Consider the following 25991-nt stretch of genomic DNA (forward strand, 5'->3'; position numbering starts at 1 on the left):
TTAAGTATTATTCACTATAATTATAATTTATAGTAGAAAAAGGATGAATGATTCACTGATTCAATATCATAAGCAAGTATCATGAGTTTGAATCTAAGTGGGGACATGAACTATTTTGTTGTTTTGTTGTGTGTGTTTTTTTTTTTTTTTAATAACTCATAATTATAGAACTCTAATTTCATCTTGTCTTACCACACATAAAAAGAGTAACAAATAGGAGCAGCCTTTGTAAATTAATTAGTTAAAAATTGTTTAATATTTTTTTTTAATTTTTAAATCCCCTTTAACTCATCCCATAGGAGAAATTTGTCTCTAGGGTCTATTCCAAGGGAAGAGTGTAATAACCCAGACGTCATCTGCAGTGCAGCGTTGCAAATTGAGCTAGGGCGAGGTGACTTGCTCAAGGCCACACAGCACAGCGGTGGGTGATCGAACTCGTTACCTTTCAGGTACGAAGCAAAGACCATACCTCTGAGTCATGCTGCCCCTATCCTCTATTCAGGAGATCTACCTCGAAGCCTTTTCTTGGTGTAATATGAATCCTTTATCAGTCTCGAGTTCTAAATCTGAGTGAGTGAGTTGGTCTCTGGCCTTCTTCTTCCCTTGAAGCATTGTGCGGGTCTTGAGATTTGCTTTGTGATCAATGTACAAGTAGTATAAGAAACGATCATCTTTAGAAGGACAAGTCATTGCCTCAATCCAGTTTCTGTTGGTCATGTTTTCTGGACTCTGAAATGATATGAATATAATATTTATTTTTAAAAACAAACAAAAAATACTAGAGCATTTATATGTGCAGCTATGTGGTCTAGTGGTATGACATTCGCTTTCGGATCACAAGATCCTGTGTTCGAGCCTCACTCAGTGCATAGTTGAGTCCTTATACACATTCTCTCACCGCACTCAGGTGTAAAATGAGTACCTGGCCATTTACAGTGTTGTCTCTGTCCAAAAAAATTGTAATATCACCTAACAGGCGTCATGTCCCGTCCTATACGTTAAGTGTTGCTGTTGGCCCCTTGTAAAGCGCTTTGTTTAATGGATATAGCGCTAAATAAAAGCTCAATATCAATATTTAACGCAATATCCACTAAACATGCTGAAAGATTTAATAAGTGACAGTTAGAATAGTGCAGTTCATTATGTAAGTTTCTTATATGTTGTTATACAACACGTGCCCACTGATTCTTCATCTTGTCGCAATATGATGATAAGATGAGATGATCGACATGGAGAGGTGTTTTTTGTGATGTGCGTGTTGTATGTAATTGCATTGTTCGTGTCCTTATGAGAAAGTGACAGAATTGTTATACTATATCTCACGGGTTGATAATTGTAATTACGAATCACCATAACCTTGAGACCAAAATTATATGTAAACAATTGGAAGCAAGAAACTACAACAACAACCTCATTCCATTTCTTAAAGATTGCAACAAGCAAGAAACAGTTCTGCAGAAGTGAAAAAAATAACAATATTTAATGTTTTATTTACTTATCCTTTTATATTCAAGTTGAGCACTTTTTTTATCTAATGGTTTGTTTTCGATTTTCTCTTTTGTGTGTGTGTGGGGGGGGGGTACTTTTTTATTTCTAATCTCTGATTCAATCTTGATCCTTTCTTTGCGGTAAAACTGCCTAATGAAATGGAAAGGCCTTTATTAGAAATGACTTTAAATGTTTTATATGTCACTAGAAGTAGAAGTCTTTTATTTTTACCATTTTCTCTTGAGCAAAGACAAGGAGGAGTGAACTTGAAGAGGAAGACACTGGTGACCGACAACAGTCACTTTTCAAAGTTTACTGAATTCATCATTAGAATTAGACAATATAGCAAGCATGGTTTAATTTTAAAATTCATTCATATTCATCTTGGATACTATAACTCACCGGAACAGCATATCCCTCTGCATAGAGAAAACTGTGCTCAAATTGAATTATCTTTAACGTCCTCCTGTGGTCCGCATCAAATTGATTAATCATTGCAGAACACTTTTGCTCCAATGTGTCATTCACTAATTTGTGAATATTAACTGTCTCCCCGAGTTTCACTCGCCGCATCTGTTCATCTTTTAAACCATTCAAGTCTATGTCTAGACTAAGGTCAGTAATGACAGATTTGTTCAAGGTAGCGTAATAATATTTGGATTTGTGAAGAGTAGGTAATAATACTCTAACGGTTAAAGGGTCAATATTTGAGACCAATCTACAAAATAAATTTCTTGTAAACATTGTGCATAAATCTGAATAATTCATTCAATATGCCCTTCCCTTCTGTTACATAAGTGGACCGTGGCCAAATGAGTTTATGCTATAAACAAACAACATCACGAAAAAATTCCATGAAGTCGTTTGGGGGTGCAGAAATGAATCAAAATTATGCTAGAATTAAGAATGCAACTTCCATCATGTTTGACTTATTGATGTCGTTTCGTTTTGAGGAGAAATCAGTTATTGTGAAGTGTGATAGTTTTAGCCGTTATTCCTTAAGAAGTATTTCGCTTTTTTTCTGAATTTTGATTTGTAATTGAAAGCAAAACATTCTTTTTGAAACATTCCTAATATAGTTTTATCAGATTGTCTCCGATTCGTGACGCAATGGTGGATTATCTTAATTTGATTTACAATCAAATATAACTTATCAAAGGGAAAACGTCACATCTTACTTATTGAGTCAATAATCCTTTTTTTAAATGCAAAAAGCGAAACTTTATCAGTAGGAAGTGAAACTTGAAAGAGTAAACATGGCTGTCGAAATAGAATCTGCCGAGTGAGTTTTGTTGTTTTTTTTTACATTGTTTATTTGGAATTCTTTCTTTGCAGTATTTTTTGGCATTACACTGACACTATTTTTTTCGATGCTATTTTTTAAATCTCATGTTAGGAATGATGCCAGTGTCCATTCGTTTCATGATATATCTTTTGCCCCGAAGATCTATTTTCGATAACCGGCTAATTTCGGCTAATCTCAAAGTGTCAAAGGCTGGGTGAGAATAGAAAACCAGTCGAGCTCTCGTCCTGGATGAGAATAGAAAAACATTCGACGTCTCGTCCTGGGTGAGAATAGAGGTAATAGCACCTTCTCACTATTCTCACCCCTGTATTTTCCAACAGGTAGGGTAGCCTAGCCGCCGCCCCTTCTCGCCATTCTCAGTATTCTCACCCCTGTGCCTGTACCAACAGGTAAGGTAGAGCCAGCTTAGCCCCCTCCCTTTTCAATTTTCTCACCTGATCATATCATCTCTCATGTGACTGCTTTTAGTGGTACTGGACGTAAGGAGGGTCTTCTTCTTCTTCCTTTGATTGCCCACAATCAGTTGGTTGATTATTATGTCCCTATGGCAAATATGAAACTGCTTTCTAATCTCTCTGTATTCCTTATAATCGTTAGTCTAAAATCAATTTCCAGGGACATTCAGGGGTCGTCAACGTTGGTCAGTGATGGTTTGTGTAAGGTCTAACTATCTGCATAGCAACTTGCCACAAAAGCATCAATTGTTGTAGTGGCTTCGGTCACTTTAGCGTCAAGCTGGTTCCAGTCTCTGACCGTACGCGGCAAGAAGGAAAAACCATGGTATTGTGTTCTGTGTGTTATGAGGCTGTATTGGTTGTTGTTACCTCTTCTCTGTATCAAAGGTGCTGGTATGTCTTTTCTTGATGACTGGGCATTCAGCGAGGTGGTGCTTGATCTTAAATAGCATTATTAATCTTGCTGATTTTCTGCGTGTTCTAATTTCGGCCACTGTAGTTTTTCTAACATGTCTGATACACTTGAGGTGTTGTGGTGTCTGTTCAGGACGTAGCGTGCAGCTCTTCTTTTTGTGAACATAAATGTCATGCATTCATTTAGAATTTAGACTGGATTGCTTGAGATTGGGAATCATGTTGGAAATCTGTATACGGGAGTTAATTTCTCTCCTCTCTCTCTCTCTCTCTCCTCTCTCTCTCTCTCTCTCCTCTCTCTCTCTCTCTCTCTCTCTCTCTCTCTCTCTCTCTCTCTCTCTCTCTCGTGACCGACAAGCTATGCCATCACAAGACTTTTGTTTGGCATGACGAGCCCATTAATGAATCCGAGGGGGTGATACATTACTCAAAACATTTGTAAAATTTTTAATACACAATAAATAAATATGTTTGTCTTCCACTATTCATATTGCTAAATAACATTAAAAGTAATTCTCCTCCACCTATACAATAAATGTGAATGTGTACATCACATTCTGATTATCAACCACCGGACTTCAAAGACTTACCTCAAATCTCAAAAGAATGTTCTCTCAAACTCAAACAATTTGATGAGCCACCCATTCATCCATGATCCATGCCCATGGTGTCTGTCTGGGGCTAGAGAAGTGGGGGGGGGGGGGGGGCAGGGGGTTTGAAAGATGACATAAAGATAAAGAAGATTGAGATCTTTATCACTTGAGTATGCTGAGAAAATTTGGAGGGAGAAACTTCCCTTTATTCAAATTTATTTATCCCATAAGCCCTAAGTTACTAACTTAAAATGAAAATTCAGTTTCCAAATGACAGTATAAAATCTGGTTTACTATGATGCTGTATACCATCCCAATGATAAAACCGTTTGAATTTTGTCTCTAGGTTATCCTAAGGGAAATTTGTCTTTATTTAGGGTCTATTGTGATATTGCTTTAATTATATTTTATACGGTTTCGACATCATTTTTATCGAAATTCTTTCGGACTATTTTACAATGTTTCACCAAGACCCCGCCATTTTTACTCGTTCTCACAACCAATTTTTACTGTCGGCTGTCGTTGGACTTTTATTCACCCTGCGCTTTTATTGTTTACAAATTGAAAACACACACTCCTACCTCAAACGTGAACACCATTACAATCAACAAAAGATTGTCTGTAAACGTGGTGGTCGACGTAAACAACATGTTATTGAAACAACAGTCCCGCGACGTCCAGTGAACTGTCATCGTTCAACTCGACCACCACAGACGTTAACAAAAATATTGACAAATGACACAAGACAGAGTCATGGAAATCATAACATTTGTATTGGCCATATTAACGCACAGTCATCGAGAAACAAGACATTCGATATAATCGATGTCATAGGTCAACACGATATCGATATTCTATATATAACTGAATCATGGTTGCGTCAGTTCGGTGATGAACCTATAATGAAAGAAATGACACCTCCCGGCTACAAGATGGAATCGTTCCCAAGAAATGGACGATCAGGAGGGGGGATCGCCATCATATACAAACACGCTCTTTCGTCTAAAATACAAAACAGGCCAATTTCGTTCAAAAGTTTCGAGTGTGTCCAAACCACATTGACCTACCCTCAAATTTCATTTTTAATCACTTGTATCTACAGACCACCCCAAGCAAAAAGAACAAACTGAGACAGAATGATTTTGCTGACGAATTTTCAGATTTTGTATCAAAAGACACATCAAATAAGCGAAAAAAAATTATCGGCGATTTTAATATTCAGTTTGATGTTGATCAGAATAGTCTCGTTAAAATTATAAAAAATATGCTGAATGAACATGGCCTGACTCAGTTAGTGACCTCTCCAACTCAAAGATTGGGGCACATCTTGGACTGGTTCATCATTGATACACCCTCGCTTGTTGAATCAATTAAAAATATCAAAAAAGAAATTTCAGACCACAATCTGATTCTGGCAACTCTCAAATGCATCAAAGAGAAAGCAAAGAAAGTCAAGATAGTGTCTAGGGATACTAAAAGAATAGACATTAGTTCCTTCAAAAACAATCTGTCAGAGGAACTAGGAAGAATGGATATACCATCAGCACAGAAAACGGATGAGGTACTGCGCAACGTCATCGACAGGCATGCGCCAAAGACAACTAGAATAATAAATTCCAGGAAACCGTCACCGTGGTTTAACCAGAGTGAAAAAACTGCCAAAAGGGAAAAAAGGAATGCAGAGGCATCGTGGAGAAAATTGGGCCTTGAGATTGACCGGCTGATATATATAGCAAAAAAGCATAAGTATAAAACCACCGGCAAAAGAGCAAAAAGAAACTATTATAACACAAAACTGTCATCAGTGAGGGACACTAAGGAATTTTTCTCTGTTTCAAAGGAACTTTTAAGGGAAGAAAAGGGCATGTGTCTACCCACTAATATCCCGGTAGAAAAGCAGCATTTTCAGATTTCTTTTCGGGAAAAATATCGAAAATTCGGAACAATTTGGACCTCGTGCAAAATGAAGATATAAATTTCCACCCTTTTTCGGGTTCACAGGGATTCTCTTGTTTTAAAGAAACAACTGAAGAAGAGATTTCTAAAATAATTTTTTCATCTTCCTCGAAGTCATGTGATTTAGATCCTTTACCAACTAATATTTTGAAATTATGTCTTCCTGAATTGATACCTTGTATAACTTATATTATAAATCGGTCACTTATCTCAGGACAAGTCCCAGATATCTATAAACATGCAATTGTAAAGCCTCTCATAAAAAATCAAAATCTCGATGTAAATGACCTTAGTAACTACCGTCCCATCTCAAATCTGCCATTTCTTTCTAAAATCCTTGAAAAAGTTGTACTCAGACGTCTTTCACAACATCTCCATGAAAACAATCTATGGGAAAAATTTCAGTCAGCTTATCGTTCTTACCACAGCACAGAAACTGCTCTGTGCTGTGTTGCGAGTGATTTGCTTGATGTTTTAGATAAAGGTTCTTTTCTCTTCTGACATTGTTAGACCTTTCGGCGGCGTTTGATACTATTGATCACGGTATTCTCATTAAACGACTTAATATAACCTTTGGCTTGTCTGGGACTGTCTTGCAGTGGTTTGAATCTTATTTAGATGGCAGAAAGCAACAGGTTATGATTTTAGATAAACTTTCTCGTCAACATACATTGTCTTTTGGTGTTCCTCAAGGCTCTGTTTTGGGTCCAATTCTTTTTGTTTTGTATACTTCTCCATTATCTAATGTCATCACTGGTCATGGGCTGCGCTATCATCTCTATGCAGATGATACGCAACTTTATGCTACTGATAAAACTAAAAATCTCGAAAATATTGTGAAACGTGTGGAAGAATGTGTGACGGATGTGAAAGAGTGGATGGATGCAAACAAGTTGAAAATGAATGAGTCAAAAACAGAAGTGATGATTGTGGGAAATAATGGGCAGTTGAAGGCCTTCATGGACCTGGGAAACATTTTGAAAAACAAACAGATGTCGTTCGGGATTAGATTCCGAGTCTTGAAGTGCTACTTGTGGCCAATCTTGTTCTACGGATGCGAAAGCTGGACTACAAATGCAGAAACACAAAAGAACATTGAAGCTTTTGAAATGTGGTGCTTGAGAAGGATGCAGAGAATATCGTATACCGCACACAAAACGAACGAAGAAGTGCTAAAACAAACATACCAACAAAGGAAACTAATGCCCTTAATAGTGGATCGACAACTATCCTTTTTCGGACACATAGTAAGGAAAGATAGGAATGAATACCTGGCAAGTTGTGGAAAAATACCTGGTAAACGCGCCCGGGGGAGACAAAGAAAAACACTCATAGACCAACTGAAGGGCTTCACCAACCTAACAATCCAAGAGCTGTTTGAAAAAGCAAGAGACAGGGAGGAATGGAGAGAGATAATTCATGCAGTATCCGAAGCCTGGACCAGGCATGGAACCTAGAAGAAGAAGAAGAAGGTGAATGATGGTCCTGAGGTGTTGATTGGGGGTGAAAAGATCAAAGTTTCAAAGACTGTGAAAAATTTGGGTGTCTATTTTGATTCAGAAATGAGAATGTCAGCTCACATTTCTGCTCTCTGTAAATCTTTATACTTTCAATTGAAGAAAATCAGTTTGATCCGTCAGTATATTGCAATTGGAACATGTAAAACATTGGTTGTTTCCCTCATTTTTTCGAAACTAGATTATTGTAACTCGCTGCTTGTCAACTTGCCTCAGGCTTCTATTAAACAATTACAACTACTGCAAAACAGTGCAGCAAGATTAGTTTTTGGCAAAAAAAAATTTGATCATGCAACCCTTTGTTGGCCTCTTTCCACTGGTTGCCCATTGAAAGGCGCACATATTACAAAGCAGCGTGTCTTGTTTATAAGTGTTTGGCTGGTATAGCACCGGCATATCTCACAGATCACGTGGTCATGTGTAAATTTGAAAATTACACTTTAAGATCATGTTATGACCAAACGAAAATTTCGGAAAAAAGATCAAGAACAAAATTTGGTGATAGATCGTTTGCTTGTTTCGGCCCCAAGATTTGGAATGAACTACCACGTGGTCTGAGGGAGTGCAAGTCTTTACCTACTTTTAAAAAGAATCTCAAGACACATTTTTACTGTATTTGTTTTTCTTGACTCTATATGAATCCTTGATTTGGCTATGAATTATTATTGTTGTTATTATTTTATTTCATTTAAAATTGATATTTATATTGTAAAGTGCCCAGAGCTTGTGTTTTACACGAGAATGAGCGCTATATAAATGTGTATTATTATTATTATTATTATTATTATTATTCCAAGGGAAGACTGAAATTACCCAGGCATCAGCACAGTGCAGCGCCTCAAAGTGAGCTAAGGCAATGTGACTTGCTCAAGGCAACACGATGCGGTAGTCGAATTCGGTACCTTTTGGGTATGAAGCAAAGACTGTACTGCTGAGCCACGCTGCCCCGTAAGCTCTTCAGGGTAGCAGCATCTCTTTCAATTAGTATTTTCACCGTGGATCTTTTGTCAATATAGTAGATAGTAGCATTTTAAAAACTCTAGAAGGAACAAACCTTGATAGATAAGTGAAAGTTAAAAATGTCCTGACATGACCATTATTTTGGTCCTCCGCCTCCATTTTGTTGTTGAAGTATTGAAAGGTAGTACAAATCAGTCTTGAGTTTGTTTTGTTATTTTCTATTAGGGCTATCTTCAGGTCGGAGGATTTTTTTTCTATTAGAGCGATGCCTATTATAACTCTAGATATTGCTCCAGTATTTGGTAATCGCAAGACTCACTAAGGCTATAAAAGGGAAAACATCTAAATGTCATTATTTGTTTGTTTTTTTTATTTTGTTTAGCTAATGTGCAACTGATAATTAAAATAAGAAAATACAAGTGGCATTCCAAATTTTAAAAAATTCTTCTAAACAGATTTTTGATTGTTAAGAGTCAAGGTCATTTGATTTCAAAATTGAAACTGAAAAGGTGATGTATGGGGCAGTGTGGCTCAGTGGTACGGATTTTGCTTCGTACCCGAAAGGTACCAAGTTTGAATACCAGCAATGTTGTGTGGCCTTGAGAAAGTCACCTCGCCCTAGCTCAGTTTGTGGCACTGCACTGCGGCTGATGCCTGGGTTTTTCCAGTCTTCCTTTGGAATAGACCCTAGAGACAAATCTCCTCTATTGGATGAATAAAGGGAATTTTTTAATATTTTTTTTTTACATTAAAAAAAATATATTTAAATTTCTAAGGCTTTTCACAAAAATACATTAAATTCAACCCAGAACAGAAAAAAACAAACTTGGCTAACTTCTAAGTAAGTTTAAATGAACTTTGTTTCATGCAATATGAGGATTGAGGCACATAATGTTTTCATTAATTCCTATAAGACTAAGGTGGAAATTTGTCCAAATGAGCATCTTAGGGGATTTTGTCTATAGTTCTAGATTTCTCAATGTTGCCAATCAGAACAAATCATAAAAGTAACTCATTTAGATTTGAGGGGAGCTTGTTTGAAAATATTTCTCTTTTATTCCGTTTCAGTGTGGTGCGTCTCATCGAACAATACCTGAAAGAAAACAGTTTGCTGAGAACTCTCTCTGTGTTGCAGGTTTGTTTTTCATAAATTTTTTCATGATTTTTTTAGGTTAGATTTAACCATTGTCTCCATTCTGTTAGCTGATAAACAATGTCACATCTGGAACCTTGCTGCTTCTGCAAGTACAATTCTAATATATATAAATTGTATTTTCAGTTTAAATTCAGTCGATGCTGATGTAGCTCTTGTAAAACTATTAGAATTTATATATAATGTAATTTTATTTAACTTACCACTCCACAACCCATTATTCCATAAAAAGAATTTAGCTGTCTGCTCTGCAACATTAAGTTTCATTTTTATCTATAATGAAATAATTATGTGCTTAATTTAATTCCACTCGGCACTCTTGAGCCTGGTCCCATCTGGATTAGAGAATATATGCTCTTTATATTTTGTTCTTTTATGTTTGTTTGCGTATTAACTTTAAACTAATGAAAATGTTGCTGCTTGAAACTCAAAGGAAAAAAGAATGAAAAGTATTGAATTGTATGTAAGCTTCAATTTATTAAGCGAAGACAGATAAGTAATATCACAAAAAAAGTTTTTCTATTTCCTGTCCCATCATTGTTTTTGTTTATTCACCTAACTACGTCATTCACACACATATCTCATTTGTCCTTAGTGTTTCATTCATTGTGTTTTGTTGATAGACGGGAAACCCGAAATATCCACCTGTATCTGTCTTCGCCTAATAAATTGAAGCTTACAATTCAATTCTTATCGTTACCTTTAAACTGGTAAAACATTAGTCAAGAATGGCTGTGACACAGAATGATTGTTAAGGTTGTATAGTATTCATTCATACATACAACATTTTGAACAATAGTCAATCTGATTTTTATATTTTACTTTCACATCTTAATAGGAGGAGACGGGTATCTCCTTGAACACAGTCGAATCTGTAGACAGCTTCATCTCCGACATTACAGCTGGTCACTGGGACAGTGTGCTACAGGCCATCCAAACTCTCAAACTACCAGACAACACTCTGGTCGACCTTTATGGACAGGTAGGGGTGGTAGTATTGTATGGCTGTCTGTATTGAAAACAATTCACTTTGTTCAGACTTGTCAAAGTATAAAACCCAAATATAAAAGATTTTATGTTTAGTTATTTTTTTATTTTTTTGGGGGGTTTTTTTATTTGACCAAAATCGGAATTTATAATAAGATGGTAGCAGCATTGCTCAGCAGTAAGGTCTTTGCTTCATACTATACCCAAAATATGCCGAATTCGACTACCTGGTGCGCTGTCTGGCCTTAAGCAAGTCACCTCACCCTAGCTCACTTTGCGGTGCTGAAGTGCAGCTGATGCCAGGGTTATTCCAGTTTTCTCTTGAAATAGATCCTAAAGGCAGATTTCCCCTTGGTGAGGTGAATAAAGGGAAATTAATTTATTTTAATGATTTATTTAGATTTGAATTTTTATGCTAGAAAATCAGAAAATGTGACTAAAATGCAAATACACTATCTTTAACTAGCATCCTTTCTGAATCCAAATTGGGCTGCAGTATATCTGTTATAAAGCATTTAAAATTAATGAATTGTGTAAAAGATGATTGGCATTTGACATATTAGTATTAGTATTAAGTGATACATATCCTCCATCCCCTACCCTATGAAAATGGATTATATTTAAAAAAAAAATAAAATACAGATATTATCTCTCTAGTTTCAGACAGAGCTGAACACCCATCCATCAATCTATCTTTCTATTTTAGATTCCTTCATTAATGTGACATTATTCCAAGCAAAATTTTAGTGGTTCATTATTGTTTCTTTTGATTTTGTCCGAAAAAAAAATATTGTCAGATCGTTTTAGAGCTGATTGAACTGCGAGAGCTGGGAGCTGCCCGTTCCTTGCTGCGTCAGACAGATCCTATGATCATGATGAAGCAGAACCAGCCAGACAGATACATCCATCTGGAGAACATGTTGGCCAGATCTTACTTTGACCCCAGGGAGGTAAGTTTGCTGATTTGGGTTTTTGAAGCAATCTTGGTCATGCATGTGAATAAAATGACTATAATTTTAGACTACCTTATTATTCCATTCCACAGAGCATCCGGGAGTCCAAATCATTGTCTGTGTTCAAGATATCCTTGAACACATTTCTTTTTTGATGTCATGTACTTTCTATATTGTTGTGTGTTGATGTAAAGCGCCATATTATTATTATTATTATTATTATTATTATTATTATTCCGAGTCTATTATTATTATTATTATTATTATTATTATTATTATTATTATTATTATTATCGTTATTGTTATTGTTATTATTTTTCCGCAGCTTCCAAATATTACTCAAAAAATGATGTGTGCCAGGAGAAATTTGTCATGACATAGTTTTAAGTAATATGGCTTCAGGTTTATTTAAAGGAATAAAGACTTCTATGTAAGTGTAATAACAGTAGGATCACAAATATCTCGTCATCGTCATCATAGTCCAGCAGAGCAATTTTATCCTTTGAAGTCGGAGTTTATCCTGGTTTCCATAACGTGAAATGGACAATAGCAATTGCTTGGTATCCATTGGATATGACGTTAGTCTATCGCAAACCATTTTCCACCAGATCTAACAGACCCAGCTACCCATTCACTGCTGGGTAGAAATGATGGTGGGGGGGGTCAGAAAGAATCTTGACTACACCAGGGATTGATCTAGGTCCCTCTGTGCATGAAGTGATTGCTCTCCCAACTGAACTATCTAAGAGGACCCCCCAGCATCATCATCATCACTAACTCAATTTTATAAGATTATTTATAATAAGATACCTCCACTCGTAATGACAACCCTGTCCCTGCTTTCTCTTCATCGATTGATCTTTCTTGTCATTTCCAGGCTTACCCAGAAGGGCAGACCAAAGAGAAGCGGCGTGCAGCCATTGCTCAGGCACTTTCAGGGGAGGTTAATGTAGTCCCTCCTTCCAGGCTCCTGGCCTTGTTGGGTCAGTCACTCAAATGGCAGCAGCACCAGGGTCTATTGCCCCCAGGTGAGTTGTTTTGCATGATGCTTTACTTACAGATCCGAAAAAGTGTGTATGAAACATTGTGAGACAAAGCAGAGAGAAAATTACAATACAAAAGACATCCTAAAAGGCACGCTGAGTTTTTGGAATGGTTTGGTTTTTTTGGGGGTTTTTTTTGTCTTGCACTAGTTTCTTCCTAATCTGTCACTTTGCTACACTTAGGCGTGTTAGGCGTACCACAATTTAATCAGTTTGTTCAGATTGGTAGAGGCGTGGGATTTGGATTTTCCTCATTATTCAATTTTTAAATATTTTTTTTAACCAACAACTTAAAGGAATAACATTGAAAATTTTGTTATTTTACTCAGAATTAGATGCTCTAAAATTTAAGGACTCAACATGTCATTTGAATAACAAATATTCATTTAGATAATTTTGACAATTATGCACCTTGGGTTGAGGTAGAGTCTTGTTTTCTGTCTTTTCTGATTCTTAATTTTTTTTTGTTTCACAGGTACAAGCATTGATGTATTCAGAGGTAAGGCAGCCGTCAAGGAGCAGGAGGAAGAGAAATATCCAACACAGATGAGTAGGCAGATTAAGGTTGGTTTGATGTTTTAATAGCAGAAAATGAAGTGAGTAGAAAAGTGCCAGAAGACAATAGAGAATAAAAATTTTGCAGCGATGGGGGCTCCTGTCTACTCACTTCATTTTCTGTTATCAATTATGCATGCTCCACTAATTTTTTTAATGTTTTTTAAAGAAAGAAAAATTGTTGCCATCTCATTGAAACTTAACGTCTTGTATTGATGTAGAGGAAACAGCAAGAATTGAAATTAATCATATTAGTTTCCTATGTCTATAGCACTGTTTTAGTACATTTAATGCACACAAAAGTGTTCCTTCAATATATGTGATGTTTAGCCAAAAGGTTGTTGCAACTCCACAAGCATTTGGGTCTATTAAATTGGGAAAGTGATTTCATCATGTTGCCTGCTTTTGGAATTTATTTAACTCTTTTGAGTTCATTGTGATTGAAAATCAAACAAATTCGTTCAATTTTCCATTCATATGAACACAATTTACTGCTCCTTGAACATGATAAAAATGAAAAAATTGACATAATTGGAGATTTAAAGACTTTTGTTATCCTTTTCATTCATTCATTCATTCATTCATTTGTGAATCCTTACTTTCATGTAATTTCCTCTCCCATTTGCATATCTGCCAGTTTGGTCAGAAGGCCCACGTAGAGTGTGCCAGATTTTCCCCTGACGGCCAATATCTAGTGACCGGCTCCGTGGATGGATTTGTGGAGGTGTGGAATTTTACAACAGGGAAGATTAGGAAGGATTTGAGGTATCAAGCACAGGTAAGGGATGATATAGAATTATTCTGATTTATTGATTTACATTGCAATATTTTTGTTTTCTTTTTGTTGTTGTTTTTTCATTTTCTAATTTATTTATTCAGTTATTTATTCTTTCATTTATTTATCTATTTATTAATTTTAAGGAGAGAATCACAGACCTGCTTATTTGAAAATTTAGAAATTCGTTATTTTTAGGAGACAAAGAATTGTAATCACTATAGTTATCTTTAAAAATGAACAAGTTACTCTCACAAGGATTAATAACATTTCAAAATCCTTAAAAGTTTGTCATTTGGCATCAATTTTTATTTTTAATAAGTTTTAATGACTTAGAGATGCTTATAAACTTATGAAAATGGAGCCAAAATGTTGTAATTCTGCAGGTCTGGAATTAATTGTTTTTGAAATTTAACTATAAATTAACAAATAGTAGTAAGACAGTGTGGTGTAAAATTGTCTTGTTTATCCTATAACTTATTTACTTCATCATGGTTGAGCCATGGGTTGCCCAAGGCATTTGACTTCCATTTCTATCTATCAGTTGCATGTTATTCCAGGTTAGGCCAGCCTCTTTCAGATTTTTATCCATGGATCGTTTATCCTGTAAAACCTATGTAAATAGGCTCGATTTTAAAAGAAATTAATCTTCATTAATCCTTCCCTCCATCATATGTCGTGCAACATGAATTCCTAGTCATTATCAAGATTTTATGTTTTTGAAAATGATTTCATTTTGATTTTGATTTTGGTGCATTTTGTCAGGACAACTTCATCCTGTAAAACCTACGTAAATAGGCTCGATTTTAAAAGAAATTAATCTTCATTAATCATTCCCTCCCCACCCCCACCCCCTATATGTCATGCAACATGAATTCCTAGTAATTATCAAGATTTTATTTTTTTGAAAACGATTTCATTTTGATTTGTATTTTTTTATTTTGTGGTACACTTTGGCAGGACAACTTCATGATGATGGATGACGCTGTCCTGAGTATTAGTTTCAGTCGAGACTCGGAGATGTTGGCCACTGGAGCCCAGGATGGGAAGATTAAGGTTTGTCAATTCATCCTTTTGGTAAAGTAATACTGCTGGGCCCAGTAGTATCATTGTTAGTTTACAATAGCATGACATTAAGAATTATTTGTCTACTGCCATTTAAAATGTATGTAATTTTATTTGCTTAATTTTATTTTTTTTAATTCATTAGTCTATAGCAGTGTAAAAAAAAATTTTTTTAATAGAGCATTAGATAGCAAAATATTCACTAAACGTGTTCAAAACGTTTTACAGGGGTCCCTAGCCAACAGCAACACTTAACATGTAGGATGAGGCATGATGCCTGTTAGACGATATTACATTATTTTCCGACAGAGACAACACTGTCAACGAATGGCTAGGTACTCATTATACACCTAAGTTCTGTGAGTAAAGAGCCTTTTCCAAGGACTCAACTATGCGCTGAGCAAGGTTCAAACCCAGGACCTTCCGATCTGAAAGCGAGTGTCATACCACAAGACCACAAAGTGGCACAATAGCCAATACAGATTTCCCAGAGTGAATGAATATAGTTCGTCTTATCTTAAAATAAGAATTTATTTTGGTAAAATGTAGGGTCCAAGTCTTGCATATTATTTACCACATGGTTAAGTATTGACCTAACAATAATATCAAATGGTCAAAAGTTGGTTGCGTATGTAAAGAGTTTCAAAGCTGCCCAGAGTGTAATGACTTGGCATTGAATCACTAGAGGTGCTTCATCCTGAGATCCCTCAATCATTTTGGCTAGATGGGTGACTCTCTGTACTTAACACTTGTATTTGGAGCCTATTGTTCTGCATGTTCTTTTTCGTAGTCTGTTTGCATGAACCCAACTTCCATCGTTTAACATTTTGAATCCAGAGAGGCTTTTAGTGTTTCATTTCGATGGTCTAGGAACATGTAACACCTTGTTTTCAGGTTAATTCTTCATAAGTGCCCAATCACAATTTTGGAAAACTTTTCATTCTTTATAAAAGATGTCAATAATTCTTTTTTTAAAAACAATGTTTGAGAAATTCCCTTTCAAAATTCGATGAAGACGAATAGCTTGTGGTACATTATGACCGAATATACCAACATCTTGTTATTCAATGATAGGTATACGAATAATTCAAATATGTTTTGTCACCTTACCACATATTATGTTATAATATAGGTATACAAATAAATAAATAATGTTTTCCAACTTTACCACAGGTATGGAAGATTCTGACAGGTCAGTGTCTGCGTAAATTTGACAAGGCTCATGGAAAGGGAGTAACCTGTGTGACCTTTTCACGAGACAACAGCCAATTGTTGACCGCTTCTTTTGATCAGACTGTCAGGTGAGACTGCCCTACTTTTCTTGGTCATTACCGTAATTTATCTTTGTGTGGTTTGCTGATCAGGGTGCTATTAAATATATCAGCTTATCTGGCCGGTCAAGGAGAAAAGAAAGGGCTCTTGGATCCATTTTTCATATCAAACAGAAAGGAGTAGGAAGATCACAGTATAACCCAGACCTACCCAGTACTACAAATAATTAGTAGAATCACGAATTTTTGCCTCCAGCTACAGAGCTACATTCGCCTCTTTTCGAAAAGTAAAATTTAGTTCCTTAGATCCTATATTCAGGACTTTGGAGCATTTGTGTATCATGGTGATGGCAAATGATTGATTTGTAAAGCTATTTATAGTGACTTTTCATTTTTTTTCCCCTTGGAAACTACGAATTTTTGAAATTTCAAGTTGGCAGCTTTGTTATAACCCCACTCCAATACCAAGTCTGAGATATGAGTATTAACAAGTAGTCTTGATTTACCCATCAATTTCATACAATATTCCTGGTTATTCCTCAACCAGAAATAAGTAGTTACATTATAAACAAGACAATTATACACCACACTGTCTTACTACTAATTGTTAATTTATTGTTACCTGCCTAAAATAAATAATTCCAGACCTACCTACTATTACGAAAAAATCATAGAATTACGAAATTGACTCCATTTTGAGACATATATGAGCATCTCGAAGTCATTAAAACTTTTTTAAAATAAAAGTTGATGCCAAGTGACAAACTTTTAAGGATTTTGAAATGTTATTTAATCCTTGTGAGGGTAAATTGTTCATTTTTAAAGCTAACTATAGTGATTACAATTCTTTTGTCTCCTAAAAATTACGAAATTTTATACTTTCAAATGAGCAGGTCTGTGATTCTCTCCTTGAAAATGAATGAATAAATAAATTAATTAATTACTACCGGAGTGCCCGTTTTCCGGAAAACTCGCTTTTTGAAATTTTCCTTCTGATCCTGTTCAGTATTGTTGAGTTGATTTTTTTTTAAAGATGAAAGCATTGGCTGTTTAAAGGCATCAGTTAAGGGGAAGCCAGATGGATATGTTTTAAGGGTGATGCCATTTGATGAAAAGAAGCTTTGCGTGAAATATTTTCATAAATGCTTCGAGAAAAATTTTCAGGTTGTTTTAATTTTAGCAAAGGGCGTACCTGTACAGATTACCTTTCCATATAAAATATTTATATTATTGATTTTTACAGCACCATTTATTATTCATTATTTGCTGTCAACTTTAAGACTGTTTTTTTTTTTTTTCCCCTCTTTGTAGAATTCATGGCATGAAATCTGGGAAGACACTAAAAGAGTTCAAAGGTCATACATCATTTGTCAATGATGTAGTTTTCTCCCAAGATGGACATCATATTCTCAGGTATAGTGTGAATAAATAATTGGAAAGAAGATATCGCTGTGTTTTGATTAGGCATTTAACTCATATAATACAAGGCAGGTCAATCAACTGAACAAGTTTGTATGAAAGGTGCCAGACAAAGCAAGAAAGAAAAATACAAGTAAAAAAAACCATCCCAAAAAATCAGTCGACCTTGTCTGGGGAGCCAACTTCAGACCTTCTGATTACCGGTCTGACCAGTAATCAGAAGGTCTGAGGTTCGATCCCCAGTCAAGGTCGACTGATTTTTTGGAATGTTTTTTTTTCTTTTCTTTTTCTTTCTTTATTTGTCTGGCTCCTTTCATACACACTTGTTCAGTTCTTTACCTTACACCGGTCATCATCATTGCTTTTTCACCCTGGGTCAGGGTATAGGCCACAGACAGTTTCCATCCTTCTCTATCCTGAGCTATCTCATTCCATGCCTTACCACTTCTCTGTATATCAGCTTCTTTAAATTTTCTCCATGTTCCTTGTGGTCTTCCCCTTGATCTTCTGCCCTGAGGGTTCCTGTCCAATACTTTCTTTGTTATAGTGGAGTCATTCACGCTTAGAAAGAATGACCTTACACCGGTGCCTGCTTCTTAATTTCGTAATTTGATATACGTCTATCTACTGTATTGTTACATCTGTAGTTTAGAGTTGGATGACTGAATGAACGCAGCCACTATTGTTTTGTTTTTCTCTGTCACACACTCATTTTTATTAATATTTGATTTAGAACTTGTTTAGATGTTTGCTGTTGTGATACTGGCTAACCTTTGACATAAAAGATACATCTAGATGGTGCAGATTAGAGATTGAGTGTTAACACACATTCAAATGACTGTAAGGTTTAACAAGATCTTTGTCATCTGTGGTTGCCATATCATGCGGGCACAGAACCGATTGTTAGCGAAATGTAACAAAGCATTCCAAAAGACTGTTAAAAATGAGAAACATTATGTTATTAGGGTTATAGTTTATTTCATGACCATGTTTTCAATTCAATGTCTAATGTCGGCAATGGTTCCCTTTGTTACAAGATATTCCCATGATTGGCCAACTCATTCAATCTAAAAAAGCAGGTGGGAATCTTGAATTCCAGGCTGGTAAATTTTTTAGTCTGAAAAATCTAAGAGTAATTGTTTTATTCGTGTTAGTTTTTGTTGGATGTTGTGGTGGTGGTGCTATTATTATTATTATTTTATTATTATTATTATTATTATTATTATTATTATTAATTTTTTTTTGTTCGTTTTGTTTGGGGTTTTTTTGATGTTTTTTTTGTGTTTTTTTTTTTTGGGGGGGGGGGGGGGGGGGGGGGTTGTGCTTTAAAAAAGTTTAGAAAGAAAGTACACATTTTTATTGTTTTGTTATTATCAATGGTTTGAGTATTTTTTAAAAATTGTTTTTTACCCATGCATACATGTCTATTGTGTATAGCTTTAGAAGGTAAGGATTTGTGGGAATGCTATTTAAATAGTATTTGGCATTCTATGAATTTCTTCTTTGGGTTTGTTTTTTTTTGTTGTTTTTTCGTAATTTGGAGTTTTTGTTGGGTTTTTTTTTCTCAGTGCCAGTTCTGATGGTTCTATTAAAGTGTGGAATATGAAGACAACAGAGTGTCAAAACACATTCAAGTCCCTGGGAGGTGTGTCAGGAGGTGACATCACAGTACACAGTGTGCACATTCTGCCTAGAAATGCTGAACAGTTTGTTGTGTGTAACAGGTCAAATACAGTCGTTATCATGAACTTTCAAGGACAGGTAAGGGATGCACCCTGCTTTTAGCCAATGGGGAGGATACATTTTATACTCCTGGTCTACTTATTTATTTTCTTCTTCTCCTTTTTTTTCTTCTTCTTCTTTTTTTTCTTCTTCTTCTACTTTTTTTTCTTCTTCTTCTTCTTCTCCTTTTTTTTCTTCTTCTTCCTTTTCTCCTTCTTCTTCATATTTATCTACTGATTATGGATCCAAGGAACACATGTTGGTCTTGTGATATGTAAAAAATGTTCTAAAATAATTATCATGCTACTGATAAAATTTAAATCTCACTCCTTCTGCCTGCCGTAAAGTCCTCATTGTTATATTGTGCTGATCTCCATCTTAAGAAGGGGATTTCGCCATTAGAACCCCCTCGTGGATCTTTACCTTGCAGTTGGTGAGGGGGCTTGAGGCACACGGGAGGGCAAAGGTGTAAATCCCGGTCGACCGTCACGAGACCATCCCGGGTATCGAGCCAACGAGCCACATGAGCTGCTCGCCCCGGTGTGTGACTAAATTTGATCCAAACCCGGTGCCCGAATAGCAGCCCTATCCCGGGCGCCACACTATTGTCCTTATGTCGAGTCCAAATCAGTCCCGTCAATGGCGAAGCGGTCTGCCGCCTAGCCAAATAATACCGCGTTCGTGTCGCCCGGGTCGTCGGCACGTCCGAGAAAAAAGCAAACGTCCCATGCATCAATCGATTCGCGGCCTGCCGATTGGAAAATGCGACGGCGGGGATGGCGAACTGACGCGAATATTGTCCCTGAACGTCGAGAGCCAGAGTATGGCAAAAAATGAGCTTTTATCAAAGCTACTGGCCGTTCATTGCGTTGATATCCTCCTTTTACAGGAGACCCACCTTTATTCAGGCGCGCAATCTTCCCGATTCCAGATCCCAGGCTATACGGTGGTCCAACGCGAGGACACTTCGAGGCTCAAAGGAGGGGTTAGCGTTTACGCTAAAGAGCCATCGAAGGTAAGGGTCATTGAGAGCGTAACGGACAGCAATGGGGTGAACCGAATTTCCGTGGAAGTAGGTGGACTGTGTTTGCATAATATTTACAAACCACCTAGAGCGACTTGGACTACACCACCGGTACCGGTGGTCAGCCATCCTTCCATCTGTCTGGGAGACTTTAATAGCCACCATCACGAATGGGGCTACCGAGACTGCAACGAGGCAGGAAGACAACTCCGCTCATGGATGGACTGTAATGATCTACACCTAGTGTACGATCCTACAGCCAAGGGTACCTTCCGGGGTACCCGCCATAAGAAGGAGTATACTCCAGACCTCACCCTCGTAACGAAAGGCGCGAACGGTGAACCGCTGCAGGTGAAGCGGACAGTCCTCGGGGACTTTCCGCATAGCCAGCACAGGCCGGTTCTTGTCACAGCTGGGGTGACAATATCGAGGGTGCAGTCTCTCCCACTTTGCAGATGGAATTTCAGGAAGGCTGACTGGGAGGAATTCAGTTCCTATATCGAGCAGGTCTGCCCTGCCATTCCTCCCAAGTCCAAGAATATAACCAGATTTAGTAGGCTACTGGTTAAGAGCGCTCAACGCTCTATTCCACGGGGCAAACGGAAATTCTACACCCCTTGCTGGACAGCAGAGTCGGAAGAGCTGTACCGAGAGTACCAGCAGACCCAGTCCCAGGACACAGCCGATAGACTACTTCAGTCTCTGGCAGAGGGAAGGAAGCAACGGTGGCAGGAGACCGTGGAAAGTCTCGACTTTACACACTCCAGCCGCCACGCTTGGCGTTTGATAAAGAAATTGGACCCAGATCGGAATTTCGCGAAGGCTGCACCGGAATGCGAGGCAGACACAATTGCCAAGAATATTAAGAACCGTAGCAAGCGGATCCCTAATCAGGCTTTTGAGCGCGGTGTCCGCAAGGCGTACCGTACGATTCTGGACTCGCTACCTGCGGAGGAGTCGGACTGGACGGCCCCGTTCAGTCCCGAGAAGTGGGTGCAGCCATTAGCGAAGTGAAGAACGGCAAAGCAGCTGGGATAGATGGTGTATATCCCGATATGGTGACGCATCTGGGCCCCAGGGCACGGGCCTGGCTAGCAGAGGCAATGTCTGACATCCTTGCAAACGGAAAGCTTCCACAAGTGTGGAAGCATGCGAAGATAGTTGCCATCCTGAAGCCAGGGAAGCCGGCGAAGGAGGCAGACAGTTACAGACCCATATCGCTGCTGAGCTGTCTTTACAAATTGTTGGAGCGTGTTCTATTAAACCGATGGGGGCCGGTCCTAGACGCTGCCCTGCCACCTGAGCAGGCAGGCTTCAGGGAAGGGAGGTGCACCACGGAGCAGGTCATTGCCCTTACAGAGCATATTGAGCACGGGTTCGAGAGAAAACAGCAAACAGGTGCTGTGTTTATAGACCTATCAGCGGCGTACGATACGGTCTGGTGCGATGGGTTAATGCTCAAACTTGCAAAAATCATAAGGTGCAAAAAGACCTTGAAGTTGTTCTCTTCGATCTTAGGGGAAAGGCAATTCCACGTCGCGCTGGGAGACGTCACGAGCAAAGTTAGGAAATTGAAGAATGGGGTCCCTCAGGGGTCGGTACTTGCGCCAATGTTGTTTAACGTTTACATTAGCGATATGCCGAACACTTCCTCCCTGAGGCTGGGATACGCAGACGACTGGGCACTCGTTACTCAGAGTAAAGTGTGGACCCGTCTCGAGAGCGTACTCAGCGAGGACGTCACCAGACTCAAATCCTACTTTGACAAGTGGTACCTGAAGATGAACACTTCAAAAACCGTGGCCACTGCATTTCACTTATGCAGTGGCTGGCACACCCGTAAACTGAATGTCCTAGTCGGGGACCAGCCACTCCCATATGAGCCGCGTCCAAAATATTTAGGGGTGACGCTGGATCGCAGCCTTACCTATCGGGTTCATCTCGAAGGGGTTGCCCGGAAGATAGAGAAGCGGAATAGTCTTCTGAGGAAGCTGGCGGGATCGACTTGGGGCGCTAGCCAAGCGCTCCTGAGAACATCCGCCCTGGCACTATGCTATTCCACCGCGGAGTATTGCGCTCCAGTGTGGGGTAGAAGCAGAAATGTTGAGAAGGTGGATGTAAAACTTCGCAAGTCGATGCACATAGTGTCGGGAACGCTAGCAACAACCCCTAGAGAATGGGGCCCGGTAATGGCAGCGATCCAGCCCCCCGATGTCCGGAGGGAGACCATTACGGGAAACTGGCTGAGTAAGATCAAAGAGAGAGGGAATGGGATACCCCTCTCATGCGCATAATGAACGGTGCCCCCGTTTCGAGCCGAAATAAGTCCCGGCAACCCTTGTACGCAGAATCCCTGACTACGGACAGAGCTGCACATACGAGATGGAAGTCGGTTTGGACGAATTCAATCCCTCGTGGGGGCGGGGACCTACACTCCTCTAAGCTTGGTGAGAAGTTGCCAGGCTTTGATACCAGTAAGAGGAGACACTGGGTAGCTGCGAATCGGCTTCGGTCGAGGAGCTGCCTAACGGCCGGTGCGTTACATCAGTGGGGTCTAACTTCCTGTCCTTTATGTCCACGCTGTGGGCAAGAACCCGAAACGGCAGAGCATCTAGTCGAAAGGTGTGTTGTGACGATGCTACCGGGCGGGTTCGCGACAGTGCACGAATGCGGACCGGACTTTGCTGATTGGGTCGATCGTCATAACATAATAGTGTGAACCATAAGAAGCTGCTGCCATTAGAAAAACTTCTCGAAACTAGGGAGGGAAGTTGCCAGGTTTCTCCACCAGTAAGAGGAGGCACTGGGTGGTAGCAAATCGGCTTTGGTCGAGAACCTGCCTAACGGCAAAATCGCTTCATCAGTGGGGACTTTCCACCTGTCCAATATGTACCCGTTGTGGTAAAGAGCCCGAAACCGCAGAGCATCTAGTTGAAGTGTGTTGTGACAAAGCCTCCATGCGGGTTTGCGACGGTTGCACGAGTGCGGTAAAGAATTTGCTGATTGGGTCAATCGTTGTAACATAGTAGTGTGAGCACCATTAGAAGGAAGAATAAATCGTCTACCTCTCTCTTTCTCTCTCTATCTCATTCCCATCCTTTTCTGATACATAATTCCAACTATTCCACAATTAAGAGATTTCATGCTATGTCAGAACACAAGTAATCCCAAAATGTATTGTTTTGCATGAAATGTTTCTAAATTCCCCAACTAATTGAAACTTTAATATGATATTCAATCCCTCATTCATATGCAGATTGTAAGAAGTTTCTCCAGTGGTAAGAGAGATGGTGGAGACTTTGTGTGTGCCTCCCTGTCCCCTAGAGGGGAATGGATCTATTGCGTGGGAGAGGACATGGTCTTGTATTGTTTTAGCGTCAACACTGGAAAACTGGAAAGAACTCTGACTGTGAGTCATCATCTATTTGTATCAATATTGAGATGGGAGAGAGAGAAGAGTAGAGTAAGAGAGAGAGAGAAGTGTAGATTTGAATATACTGGAATGTATTTAGTTTGTGTGAAATAAGACACGACTATTTGTAACACTATGAATTGCCTGCCAGAAAAAGACAAATGATTTATTCTTGTTATTATTATTATTATTATCATTGTTATTTTTATCATCATTATCATTATTATCATTTCTTATTTTAATGTTTTTGATTATACTTTTTCACTTGATAAGAGATTTAGTACAGGAAAATTGTGATAAAGACGCACTGTTTAGGGAGGATAAGCTGCATTTTTGGAGTAAGTCCTTGTATTGTTAGCGACAATGTTTCATAAATTTTCCGAGTTTATCTTTGAAAAATATTCTCTACCAAATTGGGCAGCTAAAAAATAAAGTGTGATACATCACCCTGAATTTCCAGAGTTTTTATAACCCTTGGGTGGCATCCAGATACTTCTTGTTTATAGTAGGTCGATGAAATGCAGTGGTGGCTTTTAATAATTAAATTCAGTGCATGAAATAATCAGTCGGAAGGTGAAAATTTTGGATTTGCATTTTTTCTGAGAGAATATTCTCACCAGAGCATTTTAATCTTTATTTGAAGTAAATCAGTTGATTTTTCATGAAGTTAATGTCAGATATATGGGAAAGGTATCCAGCAACTTTTCTCAAATTTCATACTTTTTCAACTACAGCTGTAAAGAATATTTAGAAGTGATATTAAGATTTGTATGTACAAAAAGGGTTGATTTAATCATTTATGACAAAAACTCATTTTTTATAAAAATTGACCTTCTTACTCAGTTCAAACCTTTTCACCATCCGACTGATTATGTCATTCACTGTAACTAATTAAATAAATTATGTGTTTTAAATACATCTCTCATGTTTCATATGTTCTAATTGTCTCTTGTCCTGCTTCCCACCCCCTCTCCCTCTTAATGTATTCAGGTCCATGACAAAGACGTGATAGGCATCGGTCACCATCCTCACCAGAATCTGATCGCCACTTACTCAGAGGATGGATTTCTCAAGTTATGGAAACCCTGATTTTTTTATCATTATTTGCATTGTCATTGTTTATTCATCTTTCTTTACGATTGTGTTTTATAATAAATCGTGTTTAATTCCATTTCATTGCACAGGGGTTGGAAAGGGAAAAATGGGGATGTCTGGGGGCAGTGTGACTCAGCGGTACAGTTCGATCACCCGCCGCTGCGCTGTGTGGCCTTGAGCAAGTCAACTCGCCCTAGCTCAATTTGCAGCACTGCACTGCGACTGGGTTATACGGTACCAGTTTTCCCTTGGAATGGACCCTATAGAAAAATTGAATAAAGGGAATTTTATTTTTATTATTATTTAAGTATTTTTGTTTTATTAGCATTTATAGAAGGCATTGCTCCTAATTTAAGTATTTTCACATCATAAGTGATGCAGATGAAAAGCTTTTTTAAATTTTTTTTTTTTTTTGGAAGGGGGGAGGAATGGAGCTTTAAACTCCAGTTCTATTTCGTAATATCTGACCACTTGTACATAAATATTATTCTGAAATCAATAAACGTTTTAATGAGTCAATATATAATATATTGTTCAATTTTTGTCTATATAATATTTTGACCGGGACACTTTAAAAAATCCAGTTAATGTTTTGTTTTTGTTTTTAAGGGTTTTACGGCGCTTGCAACACATTTAGGTTATATCAGCGCCAGTAAAAAGGAAGAAAATGGGATAGTAAAAAGTTCTAGAATTAAAGCACCCAAGAAAAAGTATGACAAAGGGGAACTGAGAACAAATAGGGATCAGATGTAGATTCCAAGAGCATACCACCAATGTACTTAGTTTGAAATCACCTACAAGTCTCATCCAGACACAAGCACAAAATCC

The 25991-nt window shown here is 38.0% G+C and overlaps 2 protein-coding genes across 2 annotated transcripts in view; one reads left to right on the plus strand and one right to left on the minus strand.

Annotated features, from left to right (window-relative positions):
- Positions 1 to 2444, minus strand: part of LOC144975178 (tRNA methyltransferase 10 homolog C-like) — a 7742-nt gene extending 5298 nt beyond the window's left edge. The window contains exons 1-2 of the mRNA XM_078918975.1: positions 1891 to 2444; positions 512 to 729 (exon numbers count right to left, since the gene is read on the minus strand). Of these exons, the coding sequence (XP_078775101.1) occupies positions 512 to 729; positions 1891 to 2256 (584 nt within the window). The 5' untranslated portion in view covers positions 2257 to 2444. The remainder of the gene's footprint in view (positions 1 to 511; positions 730 to 1890) is intronic.
- A 241-nt stretch (positions 2445 to 2685) lies between these two features.
- Positions 2686 to 25682, plus strand: LOC144975179 (WD40 repeat-containing protein SMU1). The gene is made up of 13 exons (XM_078918976.1): positions 2686 to 2770; positions 9758 to 9824; positions 10681 to 10824; positions 11627 to 11779; positions 12660 to 12810; positions 13301 to 13389; positions 14018 to 14158; positions 15116 to 15211; positions 16394 to 16521; positions 17803 to 17904; positions 19479 to 19671; positions 23913 to 24065; positions 25059 to 25682. Exons 1-13 carry the CDS (start codon positions 2745 to 2747, stop codon positions 25155 to 25157), a joined length of 1542 nt encoding a protein of 513 aa, XP_078775102.1. The 5' UTR covers positions 2686 to 2744; the 3' UTR covers positions 25158 to 25682.
- The last annotated feature ends 309 nt before the right edge of the window (positions 25683 to 25991 follow it).

Source organism: Berghia stephanieae, chromosome 6 (assembly GCF_034508935.2).
Source record: "Berghia stephanieae isolate SIO BIC M18660-M18661 chromosome 6, UCSD_Bste_1.3, whole genome shotgun sequence".
NCBI classification, from domain to species: Eukaryota; Metazoa; Mollusca; class Gastropoda; order Nudibranchia; family Aeolidiidae; genus Berghia; species Berghia stephanieae.